General features: G+C 40.3%; 1 protein-coding gene across 1 annotated transcript in view; it reads right to left on the bottom strand.

Annotated features, from left to right (window-relative positions):
- Positions 1 to 19596, bottom strand: part of LOC124595596 (dehydrogenase/reductase SDR family member 11-like) — a 133655-nt gene that overhangs the window by 78249 nt on the left and 35810 nt on the right. The window contains exons 2-3 of the mRNA XM_047134397.1: positions 12747 to 13013; positions 10214 to 10376 (exon numbers count right to left, since the gene is read on the bottom strand). Of these exons, the coding sequence (XP_046990353.1) occupies positions 10214 to 10376; positions 12747 to 12884 (301 nt within the window). The 5' untranslated portion in view covers positions 12885 to 13013. The remainder of the gene's footprint in view (positions 1 to 10213; positions 10377 to 12746; positions 13014 to 19596) is intronic.

Genomic DNA, 19596 nt, shown 5'->3' with positions numbered 1-19596 from the left:
GGTAGATGATAATCTGAATGACACAAAACCAGTAGTTTTTAATGACACAGAGAGTGCGAACAAATTAGGAAATTCAAACAAAATCTGAATCAAATTAATACGCAACACCAAAGAGAAATCCGGGAAGTACAAGATCAGCTGACACAGACAATACAAGAATTACGTATTTCAGAGGACACTCGCACTCCAACTCGGGAAGAGGAACTTAGAAATACGGAAAAGTCACAAAATAATAACACAGGGCATTTCGAAAATTATGAAAGAAGTTGGCAAGCCGCACTGAATTTTGAGATTGAACCGCCGAAACGACGTAACAATGACCGATATGCGACTCGCCGACATGATGATTTTGACTATAAGCTTTTCATTACTACACGTAAATTTAAAACATTTAAGAAGTCTGGCAACGACATTCATCCACAAGCGTGGCTCCATCATTTCTCTCATTATTTTCCTCCCAACTGCTCATTAGAGCACAGATTAGAATTTATGTGTGGCTACTTAGAGAATGAACCAGCTGAAAGAATGCAATCGGTCATTCACGATTGTTACAGTGAAGGAGAATTTTACCATGCCTTCCTCTCAGCATATTGGTCTCAAGCCACACAAGACCGAGTAAAACATGGCATCATAATGATGAAACATTTCGAACAATCTGAATTTTCCAGTCTTGTGACATATTTTGAAGACATGTTGCACAAGAATCAGTACCTGTCAAACCCATGCAGCCCCTCAGAACTCATCCGCATTTGCTTAATTAAATTACCTGAACATTTACGGCATATTATTTTTGCAAGACGTTGCAAAGACGACATTGAAGCTTTTCAGGGACTCTTACAAGAGTTAGAAATTGACACTGACAATCGCGGTACACGAAAACAGGAACACAACAATTACAGGTCACATCCGTCGCAATTCCGCAATGAAAGAAATAATAACTGGACACGACAAGGCTATTCTCACAACACAAATCGTGACCAAAACAGACACCACCCGTATGACAACCGTTGGCAGAGTAGTAATAACTACAGGGAAAGATCACCTCTCCGCAGTAATGACTATCACAGAGACAATCAGAGAAACAGACAATATGGGAACCAAAATAAATATTATCAGGGGAGACAGAATAACTTTAGACGCAACGGTCCAGTGCGCAGTTACGATTCAGGGAGAAATTCTCCACCACGTGACCGACAAGAAAGAAACTATGGAATCTACCGACATGACGACAGACGATATGATCGTAACGACAGACCTGAATTGCATCAGAACTGGCGGGATTCAAACAGAGCAGAGCCCTCTCGGCAAGGTGAATTTGTAGAATTTAGGTCTCCAAATCCCAATAACGACGCGCGCCAACAAAGAGACAATAGGCAATGACTCATACCGCTGGCAGCCACAAAACGTACGTATCAAACTGACGATGCAGCTGCCGTAGCTAGTAATTACGTAAAAATGGAAGACATTAGGGACATCTTACTCCAGGAACACGACGTAAAACATAACAACATTGCATATCCTGTGATTCACATTACAGTAAATGACGTAAAATTTACTGCAGTACTTGACTCTGGCAGTCCCATTTCAGTAATTAGTGAAACAGCCTTTAGCAAATGCAACAAATCAAACGATTGCCCCACACTTCCGTTACGTAAGATTAAATTACAAGGTGCAATCGTTGGAAAAAGTGTAGATGTACGCCAACAAATTCTTTTGTCAAAGCCACAGCTTCTCTATGAACGTTCTTATTGTTCCATTATTGTCGACGGAAATTATACTGGGAGTAGACTTTTTGAATGAATACAAAGCAATCTTAAACTTTCACGATGCTGAAATAAGTTTAGAGAAAGAAGGTAAGTCAATAGCTTTGAAGTTTGAAGATTGGCTCTGAAACCATGACGAAGAAATTAATCGGCTTTACCTTCTGTTAGACAACAGTTCGGAATTTTCTACGGAACTAGACACTAACAATCACTTTGCAAGTACTGACAGGGATGATATCGACGACATATTTGATACTAATGAGTTAATTCAGAATAAAATTCGAACAATTGAGAATTGTAATTACACTGATAGGCAAGACCTTTTTGAGATTTTACAAGCACATTCCACAGTTTTTACTCACAAAACAGGAACAATCAAGGGATTTCAATACCAATTTCGTGTTCGTGAGCATACTAAATTTTGTGTTAGACCATACGTAATTCCGGCGCACTATAGGGACCGTGTTAGAACAGAAATACAATCTATGCTTAACGAGGGCATTATTGAGCCCGCAATAAGCTCATACAACAATCCATTACATGTTGTTGAGAAGAAAAATGGATCGATCAGGCTTGTCTTAGATTCGAGACAAATCAATACTATCATCATTCCTGAAACAGACAGGCCGCAGACGATGGAAGAACTTCTTCAAAATTTTACTAGTGTAAAAGTGTTGTCTTCCATTGATCTCAGATCCAGCTTTTATCAGATCGAACTTCATCCAGAATGTAGAAAATACACAGCTATTCTCTGTTTCGTCGGTTGTTATCAGTTTCGGAAACTTCCTTTTGGTTTGAACATTTCTTCGGCAGCGTTCATTCGCGGGCTAAATTCCATATTACCTGATATCTTAAAACGTCACATCACCTTATATGTGGATGATATTCTAATAGCAGAAGCCTCATGGGAACAACATAATCGCATCCTCAACAGTTTGTTACGTATTTTTGCAGAATCTGGAATTACGGTTAACTTGGAAAAGTCTGAATTCGGTAGGTCAAAGGTGAGGTTTTTGGGACATATTATTTCTTCTGAAGGCATTCAGCTGGATCCTGAAAAGTTAGAAGCAATCAGAGCCATTCCAGTTCCATCCACAAAAAGACAAGTCCACAGTTTTCTAGGTCTCGTCAATTTTTACCGTCGTTTTCTGAATATGGAAATTCTAGTTACACCAAAACTTTGTCCTCTCACTGGAAACAATACTATTTGGAACTGGGACGAACAAGCACAGTTGGAATTCAATTCTTTGAAAGAATCGCTACTTAACGCGCCAATACTAGCTCATCCAGATCTCTCACAAGGCTTTTGCCTTAGCACGGATTCTTCCGAAGTCGGTCTTGGTGCCCATTTATTTCAAGAAGCCATAGAAAATGATATTACTGTTCAGAAAACCATTGTTTTTGTTAGCCGAGTGCTAACAAAATCTGAAAAAAATTATTCCGTTACTGAATTAGAAGCTTTAGCTATCGTTTGGGCATTTAACAAATTCTGTTTCTTTCTTTTTTTCTTGTAAGCACGTAAAAGTATACAGTGATCATCGTGCATTACAATTTCTTATGTCTTCAAAATTAAATCATGACAGGTTAAAACGTTGGGCATTGTTTCTGCAAGAATTCCGCTTCACAGTAGTCTACATTCCCGGCAAGGGGAACGTTGTTGCGGACACACTGTCACGCGCACCGGCTGGGCTTGAGAAAAGTAACACAGAAGGCAACCTCGAGAAAAATTTCAGTATTCTTTACATTCAGAAAGTCGCCTTTGAAAACTTCATCACCACATCTTTAAAGGACATTGCTCATGAACAAGATAAAGATCCGATTTGGAAAGACATCAAAAGTAAATGGCATGAAAAGCCGCACACTCAGATTCGGCATTATTAGCTGGTTAGAAACAACATACTCTTCAAACGCTGCACTGTTGATGACGAGCTATGGGTACTTTGCATTCCAGACGATTTTGTTAATAAGCTCATTTTGCACATTCATTTCAGCTACGCACATTTTGGTCCACGAAAATGTTATCATACTCTTCGAACGACTTGTTATTTTAACAATATGGAAAAGAGAATTCGAAGAGTCTTGTCTATTTGTAAATTTTGTCAAAAGGCGAAACCATCTGCTATCTCACATCGTGCTCCGTTGTTTCCTATCATTCCTTCTAAATTAAAAGAATTTGCTGCTGTTGATCTCTTGGGACCTCTTGTCAGAACATCGAATGGATTTTCGTACATTCTAGTCGCTGTTGAACTTACTTCAAAATCTGTTTCTTTCACTCCGTTACGTAAAGCCACTGGACGGTCTGTACCCAACGCCTTTGTTAAAAATTTCTTACGTGAAGTTGGACACGTTAGTAAAGTCATTTCAGATAACGGACCGCAATTCAGATCTGCTATTTGGTCACGCATGCATCGGAATCATAAAATCAAACCTGTTTTTATTTCGTTGTACTCACCACATTGTAACCCGTCTGAACGGATTATGAAAGAAATCAATAAGCTTTGCAGACTTTATTGTCACAGAAAGCATCAGCATTGGGACAAATATTTACACTTATTTCAAAACGTGCTGAATGAAATGCCTCACGACTCCACTGCTTTACCACCTACTCTTGTACTAAAGAATGAAGAACCACCGAACAGAATCAGAGAGCTTGTACCTTTTCCGAATACACGTAAACTTCGACACAAAGACATAATTGATTTACCTATTAAAAATATAAAATCTGCAGCAGACAAAAGGAGAAAACTACACGACAAAGCAAATGCAAAGAAATTTTTATATTGGTCAGAAAGTTCTCATTAAAGCTCATTCATTGTCACATAAGAAGAAACACTTGAGTCACAAATTCTTTCTAGTTTACAATGGACCTTACAGAATCCGATGTAAACCACATGGTAATTGTGTTGAAGTTGAAACTCTGCGTACTAGGAAGAGTAAAGGTTTACACCAGATTTCACATGTAAAACCGTTTATTGAAAGATAATCTGCTTTTTAACCTTGTCTTTGCCATAAAACTTTTCACTTCACATTTCTAGTATGCTTTGTCAAACTTAAGAAATTGTTAACATGCAACAATGTTTGAAGTTAAATATCCAGTCTAGAACCTAGGGAACATTTTTAAACAGAAATTACAAATGCATTGTTGTAGTGAACAGACGACACAGTGTTGTATTTGTACATTCTTGCTTGTTAGTTGCACAATTACGTAACGACTATCAGGCTTACATACTTAGGACATATACTAGTACTGCTAATGAGATTTTAATGCAACGTTTTGGTTTACTTGAAGATACATTCTGGATTTAAAGTACTTTCTGTGAGATACCAGATGACACAATGGTTAGTTTATGTGACAACTACACGATTTTATCACGACGCTACTAATGAGTGACAATTTACAATGTTGCTTTTGCGGTGTACCTGTTTTATATCTGCACAGTTTTTCTGAATTATTCTGGACAGTAAAACATTTTTCAGTAGTAACTTTTGTGGTATAGCTACAATGAGACAGCCTTTTCCGTAGCACAACAATACGTTACAGCACAATATTTCCTTCATCACGGCAATAAGCGTAATAACTAAGATATCTATACGCAAAGCAATTCACTTCACTTATTACGAGGTAAGTACATTGACTTCAGCAAAACTTTGCTTACAGAGGACGATAACTATGACACTTCGACAGAATTATTTTACAACAAGACGCACATTTAGCGCTACAGGACACGCATTTGAGTGATTAATTTTCTACTTGAACCATTTATTTTGCAAGATTTTCGAATTACAAAGGTTTTCCGTGATACATTTCACTCCATTGCTGTAATCTGTAACACCTGAGGGTATAATTAGATTAATCCTCAGGGGGTACATGCCTACTTTGTGTACCACGTGTTTGGCAAGCACAAGGAGCCCTAGCTAATATGGTATTTGCTTATACAACTTTACACATCGGTACTATATTTCTCTAACACACAAATTACACAGCTATCGGTTCATTTAACTGAGAGATAAACATTTTTTTACTACATCAGCGACACATGTTTACGCAATTACACAGTTGGGTAACTTCACACTTATGAAATTGTGTTTTGTCTGTACTGTGTGAACTGTTCATATTTTTTCGGAACCATTGTGATACTATGAGAGCTTCGAATGATGTATTTGGTAAGGGAGCATGATTTTAAAGTACATTTGAGGTAGATGACACTATTGAAATGAGCAGAGAATTTTTTTAAGGTTTTGAAATTATTGGAGGAAGCTACGACGATTTTGAGAGTTGACTGAGGTGTTATGATGTTATTATTACGATGACTATGTGTATTATGCTGTTGCGGTATGTTTATGATCAATATGCTGATGCTATATGAGTTATCTGATTATGCTACGTATCTGTTATGATGAACTATTGAAGAAGTGTCGACAAATAAGGTAAGGAATAATGAGCAGTGGTTAGGGACTCTGGTTTGTGAAAGAGGTTGTTGGAAACCAAGAATCGTACTTTAAGAGTTGTGAAATGTATGTAAATGAGTGAATGTATTACAATGCAGACGAAAATTTTGTTATATCAATAGGATTTTGTTTCTACAGATTTGTAACGCAAATTTTTGACCTGTGAAATATTTTTATATGAGACTGTCACTGTAGCAGAAACTGCTGTCATAAATATTTCGGTAAGAAAGTTTAGTGCCCACCTTCATGTAATGCATCGTGGGCACCCAGCTGCGCGACAGGCGCCTGGAAAAAAGCCATTAGTGTGTGTCTTTCAGAGGCACAGGTGGAGAAGAAAAAAAAAGAGGCCATTATCCTCGCTATTGACATTCCTTTGTAGAAAGCATCGTAAATACGACACCCTCAAACTTGAAAACATGATTACACTGTAGAGTTCTTAATTTATGGTATTTACTGAAATGAAACGATGAGAAACATTTCATGTCTATTGTCTTGCTAGTTGGAAGATTGTTTACTGCATTATGAAATGCCCTATGGCTAGCGAATGACGTTTCACGCCTTGCTTTGCCTATTTTGTTTAATATTTAGTTTCTAGCTGCACTGCAGCGTTGGTTAAAATAAAATTTAATAGATGTACTAATATAGTTATTTTATGCCTACAGATCCAGTAAAAAAAAAAGATCTACTTCCAAGAAAACGAGGGAACATAAATAGACATTTCCCTTCACAGGAACTGCATAAATAATTTTTTTACAATTTGGTAACTTGTCTGCTAGAGTAAGTTATCGTGATGCATCACTATAGTGTTAAGATGTGACATAGGTATTAGACATGGCCATCTTTAGTGTAATATTTTTTCTGCTTGAGCTATGTCATGTTCAGATGTAAGTTATTGCATTTGCTGCTGCTGTTTGCCACGCATAGTGCTACTAAATTTCACTTTGTATTACTCTGTTAAGCTAGTTTTACTACTGATTTATTTTTCTTGTTGCTGCACATTGGCACATATTAGTTGTAATGTTGCATTGCTTGGTAATTTAGATTTACTGTAGCTTGCTTTGCAAATTTCCATTTTTTTTGTCATTGCTGTTTGTGTTAATTGTTTTGTGCTGCTGCATCGCCTTGTCCCTTATTTTAGCATCTGATCTCAGTAGATTTAAGTTAGCTTAAGAGGGGGTAGCCTATAAGAGAATGAGTTGCGATGAATTTGAAGAAATGCACTGAGAGGCTATACGAGAAAAGTACAGAAAGCAGGTATAGATAGGACTTTTGGAAATAATGAAGAACGAAACGAGATCTCCGAGAAGTAAAGAAAGTTTTGTTCGCAAAATATTGCATTAAAACAGACCCTGTCCTTTCCTTGTGTTATCCCACTATGTGTTTGTATACCCTTGGGTATTTATGTTCTTCCTGTCTTTATATGTTTATCTGATAAGACTTATGTTGTAGAATTTTTCTAATACTCAGCTACATGAACTATGATGAGGAATACTGTTATCCTCAAATATAATTTGCATTAATAATACGTTATTTACTTTGTAAAGATGTTAGACATTATTAATTCTGTTCTGTTTTAATGCTCATGTGTGAAGTTGATGTTTCAATAATTTTTCTGATCTTTTATGTATTTACTTATGTCATAATTCCTGTAACACTGATGTATATGTTTATTTCTATTCTTTTGTAAAGCCCCTATTACTACAAATGTAATCTGTATTATTATGTTTTAATGATGTATTTTGTACTGTTGTTATTGTATTGTTATGTTATAAAACTGTAATTGATACCAGTTCATCATATTATTAACTCGTAAGTTACATTTCACTGCTCACGTTTCTGTTGATCATAGTATGTGGACAATATGTGAGAAGTAGGGACTGTTAGTGTTTGCACATGTGTTAATAATTCAGCAAGGGACTGGATAACAGCATTGCTGGTTCTAAGGACAATTCAAAAACTTTGTGAGTGCACAAGTGGTGGTTATGGACTTGCTATATTATCCGCAAGACTCTTCAATGGTGATTGTGCACTGGCACAATCACAACAGATGGCTGCTGGCCATCTCTACAAGGACTACAGTGGGTCTGCATCTTTGATGACCCACAAATACCATTATTTCTACAAGGACTACAGTGGGTCTACACCTTTGCTGACTCACCAGTACCATTATTTCTACAAGGACTGCAGTGGGTCTGCACCTCTGGTGGCCCACCAATACCATAATCTCTACCAAGACTATAGTGGGTCTGCTCTGTGATGACCTACCTACTAATATTCTGCAAAACGTCGAATGACTCTGCTGTGGGTTTGCTCTGTTGTGGCCCATTACCTGTCTGCATGTCGAGAGTCAGCACTGTCTTTCCGTTGGAAGGACAACACTACTTCTTCAAGAGTGCACGGAAATCCACTACTTTCGAGTGCATTTTCTTTTACTGCTCAGACTTTGAGAAAAACACTGCAATTTTACTGTGATGAATGATCAGGACTGTCTTTATGGACTGTGAGAAAATTTTAGCTTTTGACCAACATTGTATCCAGAAGTGTGTGCATTTAATATCTTTGTTATTGTAATTATGAAAAATTTTATCAAATCATTATTGGGCACTGCCCAAAACAATTAGTAAAATTTTTTGTGGGGGCATGGGGGCTATGTAAGTAGGCTGTTTATGTTTTCTTATTGGCAACGTTACGTAGCGCTCTGTATGAAAATCACTGGCTGTGCTGTGTGCAGTCTGTGGCTAGTTTGCATTGTTGTCTGCCATTGTAGTGTTGGGCAGTTGGCTGTGAACAGCGCGTAGCGTTGCGCAGTTGGAGGTGAGCCGCCAGCAGTGGTGGATGTGGGGAGAGAAATGGCGGAGTTTTGAAATTTGTCGGACTGGATGTCATGAACTGCTATGTATATTATGATTTTTCAACACTATTAAGGTAAATTCATTGTTTGTTCTCTACTAAAATCTTTCATTTGCTAACTATGCCTATCAGTAGTTAGTGCCTTCTGTTGTTTGAATCTTTCATTTAGCTGGCAGTAGTGGCGCTCGCTGTATTGCAGTAGTTCGAGTAACGAAGATTTTTGTGAGGTAAGTGATTTGTGAAAGGTATAGGTTAATGTTAGTCAGGGCCATTCTTTGTAGGGATTTTTGAAAGTCAGATTGCGTTGCGCTAAAAATATTGTGTGTCAGTTTAAGGACAGTCATGTATAATTTTTCTAAGGGGACGTTTCAATTTCAGTTAGTGAAAGTGTTAATAACAACTGAGATGGACTTCTGCAGACGGTCTGTAGGGATATCTTGGCGGGAAAGGATCAGAAATAAAGTCATCAGGAGGAAAATGGGTGTTACATGTTCGATTATTGAGTTTGTAGAACAAAAACAACTCATGTGGAATGGGCATACGAAAAGGATGTCAGAAGATAATGCCACAGCGGATCATGGAGCAGGAACCACCGGCCACCTTCCACAAGGATACAAGGAATTCACACATTTTAGAAGAAGAAATGCTCAAGAAAATTTGTGGACAGGTATGCAAGAATGAAGAACAAAAATTACATTTGATGTAAAGTCCTGAGTTACAGGAAAATGTAAATACGTTGTAGAGCTGGTTAATAATAATAATCTGTACCCATTGTGTCAAAGCATGCACGTCAATCCGAAGTTTCCACTTCCGTATAAATGGAGATCGTCAGCACACATGTGGTGTTTATAGCGGGACAGAACTGTGGACACGTTATTGTCATGCGTACGGCCAGAGGATAATCAGACTTAATACAAAACCTTGGGCATACTACGAGGACTTGTCTTCATTGCAGCTTTATAGGACCAGACCATATTTGACAACAAGTACGAACTGTTGTAAGCAAAATGTCGAAGTCAGCTACTTAGACGGCTGTGCTGATATCTGAAAATGTGGTAGGCACCTGTTGTAGCTCACAGAAACTATTTTTGCACAAAAAATTGATTCCTTTTTAGTAAATTATAACTAATCACGCCAAACATTTATCTTACCTGTCAGGTCAGCTGATGGGAAGACGCCGGCGTTGTTAATGAGGACGTCAACTCCCCCCAGGTTTTCTTTGATCCATTTGAAAGCTGACAGGATGCTTTCTTCACTGCTCACGTCGCCAGCGAGCGCATGTAGTTTACCAGGAGTATCCTTCAGTGCTAGTGCCTAAGGGAGAACACAGATCGGAAAGGTTAATATGAAAAAAATTACTAGCAGCAACTGTGACGACTTCACACGAACTTAATTCCGATATCATGGAGAATAAATAACCTGATGGTTACATCAACTTTCTGTGGATTGACAGTGAAACGTTTAATAACTTGGTAAGCGTTACTTCACCCTCACGTTGAAAAAGAAGACAAAAATATGCGAAAATTTATTCTCTTCTAGTTGGTTCCTTAATGACAGGACATTAAAATACCGTAACGTGGGAACACATAACCCACATTGCCCGTGGAAGAACCGGAGAAATTCGATTTCTTTTATTTCGTTCCACTCCACTTGTCTCTCACTGTATGCGTAAAATATTTATTTTGTTCATAGCTTCTTGATGCGCAATATATGGCTGGGAAAGATGTGGTACCTCTACCGTTCTGGTACTTGTCAGTGCTAGTTTGCTTTTATACTTTATCGTAGTTTTCATAATAGTGGAAACTCACGATCCAGTGAGATTAATCGTAATAAAAAAATTTGCACTTAACATATGCGGCGAAACGTCAATACAAACAATGTCCGCCATCTTATCAAACTTTCTGTCAATCAAGGTTTCTCTCAAACACCTCAGAGACGACCTATGCTTGACAAACACCGTACATGGTCAAAAGATGGCAAACATAGTTACGTTTGACGAAATACTTCATCGTATACAGGGGCCTTAACGCTTGCAGGGAGTCAGGAGCGGCAGTTTCAAATGTGGCGCCGGCCCCTTGGGCCAGAGCTGTTATGAGCTGCCCAACACACCTTCCCACGCATGCGTCGTTTCAGCCCTCTCTGATTGGTGCCAGCAGCCATAATCGAGGGTATATAAGCGGAAAATCGCGTCGTCTCGGCGCAGGCAATCATCGTGGGCCGCACCACCCTCTTCTTCCGCCTCCTGGATTTCTATCTCACCATCTACAGCCGCCCCATTGCCCTCACTCCCACCCTCAAGTACCTTGGCATCACCCTCGACCTTTGCTCGACCCCCATCTCCTCACAGTCCAAGCCAAGGCATGTAACCATCTCCGTCTCCTCAAACTCCTCTCCGGTCGAATGTGTCGATTTCACCCTTCCACTATCCGCCCCAACCTGTTTTATGCCCACCCCACTTGGATCTCCGCCCCCCCCCCCCAACTACAACAAATCCTTGAGAGCCACACACTCCACCTCACTTATCACATCTCCTATATGTCTCCCATAAACTGGATCCTCCCCATCCTTTGGTTTCCCCCATCCTCTCCCACCCCAGCCCGCTGCCGCACTTGTACCACAGTGTCCTGCGTGGTCTCCATCTTCAGACACTCCATACCCTCACCCAAGGCGGCTTCTGCTAACTCCTCCTCCCAGATAATGTCCTTGCGCCTTCCATCTACCCCTCCTACCAGATCTAATCCCTTCATCCCCTCTCCACAGGGCTCCCTCTCCCTCCCTCTCCCACCTTCTCTTCTTCCTCCTTTACCCCTGCCATCCAACTTCTTTCTCTTTTCCAACACCCCTTGGGCTTCCGGCTCCTTTTCTACCCTCCCCTGCCCCCTCCTCCCCCTTTCTGGTTTCCACCTACTGTCTCTCTCCCCCCCATTTGTTCCCCCCCTACCCTTCACCCCATGGTAGGTCCCCCCCTGGGTGCAGTGATTTTTAACGTATTTGTTGTGGTGTCAGTGTTTCTCAGGTGCTGTGTGCACTGCTTCATTTCATCACCACCAACAGTGTCGCCATTATTAGTCTTTTGTTTTCCCACTGTGGTGCTTCTTTGTTTTCGCTTCAATCTACAGTGACCATTCTCTGCAAATGTCTGTGGCTCTTATCTAAGTTTTTTTAATATACCTTTTTATACTCATCTGTTTCTGTTATCGTTTATTCACCACTTTTTACCATTCTCTGTTATGCATTCTTTCCTCATGTGCTTATGTTTTTTGTACCACTCTTGGCTGAAGAGCAGCGTATTGTGCCACTGCCAGCCCACCCCGAGAGTAGCGAACAGGCAGCAGCAGTGAAAAAAGCGACGAAGACGACAAGTCAGTGACACTGAGAAGAAAAAGCGAAAAGAGAAGAAACAAACACTGCAGCTGTAGGAACAGCAGTACAAGCTGCTTAACCTACGTCATACCAAGGCAAAAAGCCTTATAGAGTCACGCTGGAGCCCCAGCAGTCAATAGCTTTTCTCCTGATGACGACGGCAGAGATAGCTATCGAAAAGTCGGGAATTTTACTCGAATTGAGACGGCTTGAAAACCAAAAATATTTTATCCAGTTTCTGCAGTGGTCTTAGCACAAGGCGACACGGGAAAGTCCCTTCGTACAGTAGACCGTCAAGAAGTGCAGCAACAGCCACAATACCTTGACGTTGTCAGCCCTCCTAGCCAGTCCTACGACGGTAAGTCCATGCTTGAGCAGCGCCTGCACGATGGCGGCACCGATGCCCGCACTGGCGCCAGTAACCAGCGCAACTCGTCCCTTGTACTTCTCGATGCCCATGGTCCGCAACAGCAGTACTTGTGACAGTACTGTGGATGCCCGGTGTTTTTATGGCCTGCCTCACTGTCTCCCGGATCCCAAGATAACTTATCACTCTTAATCGATAAGATATCAAGTTCCGGGTATCTCCTGCAACAAACGAGTTTAATTACACGTTACGTGTTGTTGAAAAGTGTCTAGAAAATGTGTCTTTGCTAGAACCACTGGTAGTGTGGAGCTCCGTTTCAATTCTACTGATAAATTTAATTTCATGACTAAACTTTTCAGAGTTTTTCTTTTCAGTGGTGTTAGCTAAATAAGTTGATAAGTTGCAGGCACGATGGTAGTTTTATCTACTTTAAGGTATAAGTGGTTGCAGATGACAAACTGTGGAACAAAACGGTCACTATAGAAACACAACACATCAGAAAAACCACACCATGTGGTAAAACGGTATGAATTCGTAATTTATGTGTTTTTTCAGATATTGGTAATTACGATTTAAAAACTAATTGCTACATGTATACAAATAGCAACGAACACTCTTTATCTTTAACAGATCAAAAATAAAAGCCCACTGAAGATGGTGCAACTGCAGTAAAACATGTTTGGGTTAAGAAACAAAATTGTGTTTTGCTAAAGGCGGCCCTTATCCAAAAACATACGTACTGTTAAAGCAAACACGGAAGAGCTTCAACCCCAAGATGATTATATGTTTATATTTGAGAAAAGGTATGTGGTAATAGTTATCGACCGAAAGAAAACTGAATCGCAGCAAAGCCAACAAGTTGTTCTTTCCCTGTGTAAATAGTTAAACAATAAGATTCAAAAGATCCTGGATTTGAGTGATTCGAGTGCTCTATAAAAACACAAAGTTAAAATCGGAAATTTATTGTGAGTTTTATTGTGTAGTAATTTCATTTGTTTTTCGGTTCCTGCTGCTGAGCAATGTTTCCTCGTTAAGCTTGGGGCAGATGAGCATGATTAAGGGACAAATAGCAAGATACTCACTTGATAATAAACCACTGGCTGTTTGCATATTGAAAACTGGGTGCGAGCGTTTTCAATCTTGCTCTGGAGCAGAGCTGTTGAGAGGAAAGATCTATTTTAGGCTAAAAACTGTTTAGTAGCTTGATAAAATGTTATTTCGTTGACGATAGAATACTGCAACCATGTACTACAAGAGAGAAACATACTTATATGGAACTATTTGACAAGACGTGCTTAAACACAATAATGTGTTTTTTGGTAATCGTAGAACTATTATTGTCTGCTCTTTACAAATGTAATGAAAAATATTCAGTCTAACAAAAGCAATCGTAACGTAAGGTCGAAGACCTCACTCGTAGCTTTTCCTGGTGTTGTCATCGAATGTTAACCGATTGGTGAGGTGAAGTTAAAATTTATGCGACTCTAACAAGAAACGCAAACTTACGATGAATAAAATTACGTTTACAGTGTTCGACAATACAAAAATCAATATCGAAAAACATAATTTGTAAATAAGAATAACAAAAATAGCACAAATTGTTAAACTCAAAGTAATCGTAAAAAATGTACATCTAAAATAAAAATGAATAACTATAGCCTCATATCACAAAAACGAAAACAATCAAAGTTCCCCGTCAAGCGATGAAAGGCTTACTCTTGGTCAAAATAATGACCTTTCAAGGAACGAAAGAGTTACGTCAAAATGTCATTAGCTTCGTTTATTGCGTAAAAAAGTCTTGCCACAGTCTGACATAGTTTTGACGCATTGAGGCTATATAGCATAAGTATCTATGGAGGTAAAAATAAGGGGCGATGACTGTACATGGTTTGAAGCTGTGGTCGCCATGATACATGCCTCAAAACGTTAGCAGACTATTGTTTACATAGAGATTGTTTACGACTGCTTTTTGTTTGTAATGTGCACATGGTAGTTCTTTTAAACACTAAATATTGCTGTGTTCACACAAATAACATAGTGTCATTGAGGCATTTTCAAATGTTATTTTTGGTCTTAAATGCGTATTTGATCCTGTAATACGACATATTTGCCATTGTAAATGTAACTTTAATTTTTACTTATACATTGCAAATAACTAAGAATAGAAGCAAGTGATTTGAGAAGGCTGCTTTCGTAATCCATTTAAATCCTCTTTTACTGTATATGCGTTGATAGCTAATGACGTTATAACTACGAAAACAATGTTTGTTTGCTTACAGGTACTATAATCTGTTCATCATAAGAATGAACCTGATGTAAACGTTACGCCATGTATTCTTCCGTGTTGCTTGATCTCATTGGATTTCGTTTCACGTGGAGCCGAAGCCAAGCTGTGACCAGTACAGTCATGTACGATCATAGGGATACGTTTTATGCTGTGTTACACGCACATAGACTGACCGATAATGCGGGACAAAAGTTTTACCGGCGCATTAAACCTGCAATGATATGAGCAGTTGGTTCAGATGTAAAAAGAGACAAGCAAAGAAACAATATACACTCCTGGAAATGGAAAAAAGAACACATTGACACCGGTGTGTCAGACCCACCATACTTGCTCCGGACACTGCGAGAGGGCTGTACAAGCAATGATCACACGCACGGCACAGCGGACACACCAGGAACCGCGGTGTTGGCCGTCGAATGGCGCTAGCTGCGCAGCATTTGTGCACCGCCGCCGTCAGTGTCAGCCAGTTTGCCGTGGCATACGGAGCTCCATCGCAGTCTTTAACTCTGGTAGCATGCCGCGACAGCGTGGACGTGAACCGTATGTGCAGTTGACGGACTTTGAGCGAGGGCGTATAGTGGGCATGCGGGAGGCCGGGTGGACGTACCGCCGAATTGCTCAACACGTGGGGCGTGAGGTCTCCACAGTACATCGATGTTGTCGCCAGTGGTCGGCGGAAGGTGCACGTGCCCGTCGACCAGGGACCGGACCGCAGCGACGCACGGATGCACGCCAAGACCGTAGGATCCTACGCAGTGCCGTAGGGGACCGCACCGCCACTTCCCAGCAAATTAGGGACACTGTTGCTCCTGGGGTATCGGCGAGGACCATTCGCAACCGTCTCCATGAAGCTGGGCTACGGTCCCGCACACCGTTAGGCCGTCTTCCGCTCACGCCCCAACATCGTGCAGCCCGCCTCAAGTGGTGTCGCGACAGGCGTGAATGGAGGGACGAATGGAGACGTGTCGTCTTCAGCGATGAGAGTCGCTTCTGCCTTGGTGCCAATGATGGTCGTATGCGTGTTTGGCGCCGTGCAGGTGAGCGCCACAATCAGGACTGCATACGACCGAGGCACACAGGGCCAACACCCGGCATCATGGTGTGGGGAGCGATCTCCTACACTGGCCGTACACCACTGGTGATCGTCAAGGGGACACTGAATAGTGCACGGTACATCCAAACCGTCATCGAACCCATCGTTCTACCATTCCTAGACCGGCAAGGGAACTTGCTGTTCCAACAGGACAATGCACGTCCGCATGTATCCCGTGCCACCCAACGTGCTCTAGAAGGTGTAAGTCAACTACCCTGGCCAGCAAGATCTCCGGATCTGTCCCCCATTGAGCATGTTTGGGACTGGATGAAGCGTCGTCTCACGCGGTCTGCACGTCCAGCACGAACGCTGGTCCAACTGAGGCGCCAGGTGGAAATGGCATGGCAAGCCGTTCCACAGGACTACATCCAGCATCTCTACGATCGTCTCCATGGGAGAATAGCAGCCTGCATTGCTGTGAAAGGTGGATATACACTGTACTAGTGCCGACATTGTGCATGCTCTGTTGCCTGTGTCTATGTGCCTGTGGTTCTGTCAGTGTGATCATGTGATGTATCTGACCCCAGGAATGTGTCAATAAAGTTTCCCCTTCCTGGGACAATGAATTCACGGTGTTCTTATTTCAATTTCCAGGAGTGTAGCTTCGAATGTCATTTAATTTTCAAAGAGACCGAAATAATATTCGGAGAAACTTCAGCACTACCGCGTGCTTCTTAGGTGACCAGACGGAAAGCATGAAATGCACTCGTTCTCACCTGACATAGTATTCTAATTACAAACAAGTGTAATGAAAATTTCTAACTTAAACACAGGGTAATTTTTCTGAGCGAGTTGTGTGTAACAGTCAGGTCTGGTTATATCTTAGGTCCTTCCTTATCCGAATCCGAGAAATACATTTTAGTTCTGGAAGTGTCACCTGGTACGTCGATAACGAGTCGATCAACAACAGAATCCTCAAAGTCAACCAGGCGCCGCATTTTCTCTTCTTCTTTTGTGACGAGCCGTTCTACATCCAGCCAGCGTTCGGCAGTGACAAGTGAAAAAGCTGCGTGCGTTATTTCCAGTAGGTCTGGCAGTATAACAGTCTTGTTACTTCTCTGGCCAAATCCCGCGGCTTGGCTCCAGATTAGTTCTGTTGGGTTCATACACTTGTGGTGCAGTAACAACTGTAAAAATGCACCATTTGTATGATGTGCTCGATGCTGTGAAAATGGTTGTTTTTAATGTTTCTACGATACGTATCTACCTCTGTGGTATAAAACGATGGACATAGTCCACATAAAGAGATCTTGGTTTTTCATTTTTGCCTTAAAAATTAAATTGTTATGTTTTCTTAATTTAAGCAACTTTTATGAACAGTCTTTCATACAACATCGATAATTAAGAATTTGTATTTGAAATGAATACAGGTATTTCGAGTCAAATATGTAATTAGAAAAAAGAAGACGTGCATTATTCATAAAAATTATGATGAGTTTTATAATTACGAGATGTAGGTGTTTCAAATTAAACGAAAAAAAAGAATGGTACTGGCAAAATGTGATCCATCGAATCGGTAATTGTATTTGGTTGACATTCCGCTACACTTCCGACTGCACTACTCTTCCAAAATGGGTTTATAAGTCAACTGTATTATATATAGTCGCTGCGAAAACTTCAAAGCCGATTGTCTCCGTAAAATTATGAAAAACATTAAGAACAGCCTATTTCTCGGCACGATATTCCACACACGTGTCGCTACGGAACGGAAAGCAGCCTCAGCCATTTTCATTCTGCACGTGAACAGTGCGGCAATCAGAGCACAACGCTACAGAGGTTGTGACTGTACACAATTTTTGAAATAAAAACTACGTAGCTAAACCTTGATTAACAAAAATGTTGATGACTGCCAATACATTTGAATATCTTAAAGGTTCATTTAACGCAACTTAGTAATGATAAACCTAATACATAAGTAGGACCTACTTCCAAGGGAGTAGGAACACCAGTGTACGTGTGGTACGGCTTCTGACCACTCACCGCATTTGTGTTTGTTTACTTCAGGTTATTCTTATGATGAATGGATTTATAATTGTTAGCCGTTACATTTACAACTTTCAGTTCACATGTCCAGCATGCTTATGCTCAGGTTTGCAAAAAACTTACCTAGGCTCTTTTTGTTAGCCCATAAATTTGTACAGCGGGGAAAGAAGTAAGCACAGCATGCCATATGGCGTGTGAATGTCAGGAAAGTGAAAGATCATTGAAATGTCAAAGAAACAGAACAATATGGAGGTATATCTCCACGCAGAAATGAGTTCTTGTTATATCTGGCTATCACTGAGTCAGTGTCATGGTAGTTTACGACTCTTCTCGCTTCGAAATGTGACCTGCAGATTGGTTGGTTAATAATAGCAAAAGAGATAAATTCATTTCTGAAAGCGTGTTCGAGCAATTAGCAATTCAATGCCTTTCACAAGTTATTATGGTATCGTTCATTCATCTTTCATACAGGAGATGAAATTTGGTATGATGTGTTTCTCAAATACCGTCATGTACATGGGTGTGCATAGTAAGAAATATGAAAGGTACACAGGAATAAGAATCAAGGTCCATAAAAATTTAAAATTTAGTTTATAATGTTATCTTATAGAGGAACAGAACTACTATAATGCGGCAAGGTTTGTTTTTTGGTAAGAGAGATCAAGGTGCTCAAAAATCTGTGCTAAAGTTTTGATGTGCTCAAGAAGAATGACCAGGGACCACTCGGTGTTAAGCAGAACGATCAAGATCTATTTTCTACTTAGAACTTTTTCTTCTCATATTCTGTCACCTCCTAATGCTGCAGCTTCGTGTTACTGGATTTCCAACAATACTTGCCAGCCACTCACAGATTGTAAACGAAGTTCAAATTGTTACGTTGTTTAGTAACAAAGTAAAGACCAATACAAAATTTCGCCATATTGTTTGTCCACATTAGACTAGAAAACTAATTTTTCTCCATTACGTTGAGCAGGAACACTCATGTGTTACTGTTACAATGATTGTGCATAAAGTTAGTGCACAAATGAAACGAAGGCATCAGAAACGTCGGAGAATGAAGATGAACATTCCTGTTCTGTGCTGAATACAAGGAATAGGAGGGGGGGGGGGGGGTATTTCTGAGTCTTCAAAAAAATTACGGGCCATGATCACGTTATATGTGATGAACGTTCAGTGCTTACTATGGCAATGTTTTCTGAATGTACAATTATAAAAAGAGATAGATTAACGAAGGAATGCAATCAATAGCTTCGTATGATACTCAAAACTCATCTGACTTGTCTTATCAGTGTAAATCCTGTGACGCGAGGAAGACCAAAGTAAAGTGCAGATGAAGAGGCATGTCATGATTTTTCCTGTATCTGTAAGGTGCCTACTAATAGAGGTGGACAAATACGTGATGTTCAGATGTGTCAACCAGCATTCATGACATTGCATTGCA

Source organism: Schistocerca americana, chromosome 2, assembly GCF_021461395.2.
Source record: "Schistocerca americana isolate TAMUIC-IGC-003095 chromosome 2, iqSchAmer2.1, whole genome shotgun sequence".
Classification (NCBI taxonomy): Eukaryota; Metazoa; Arthropoda; class Insecta; order Orthoptera; family Acrididae; genus Schistocerca; species Schistocerca americana.
Note: the sequence above shows the minus strand (reverse complement) of the source record. Positions and strands in the feature narration are given on the sequence as shown.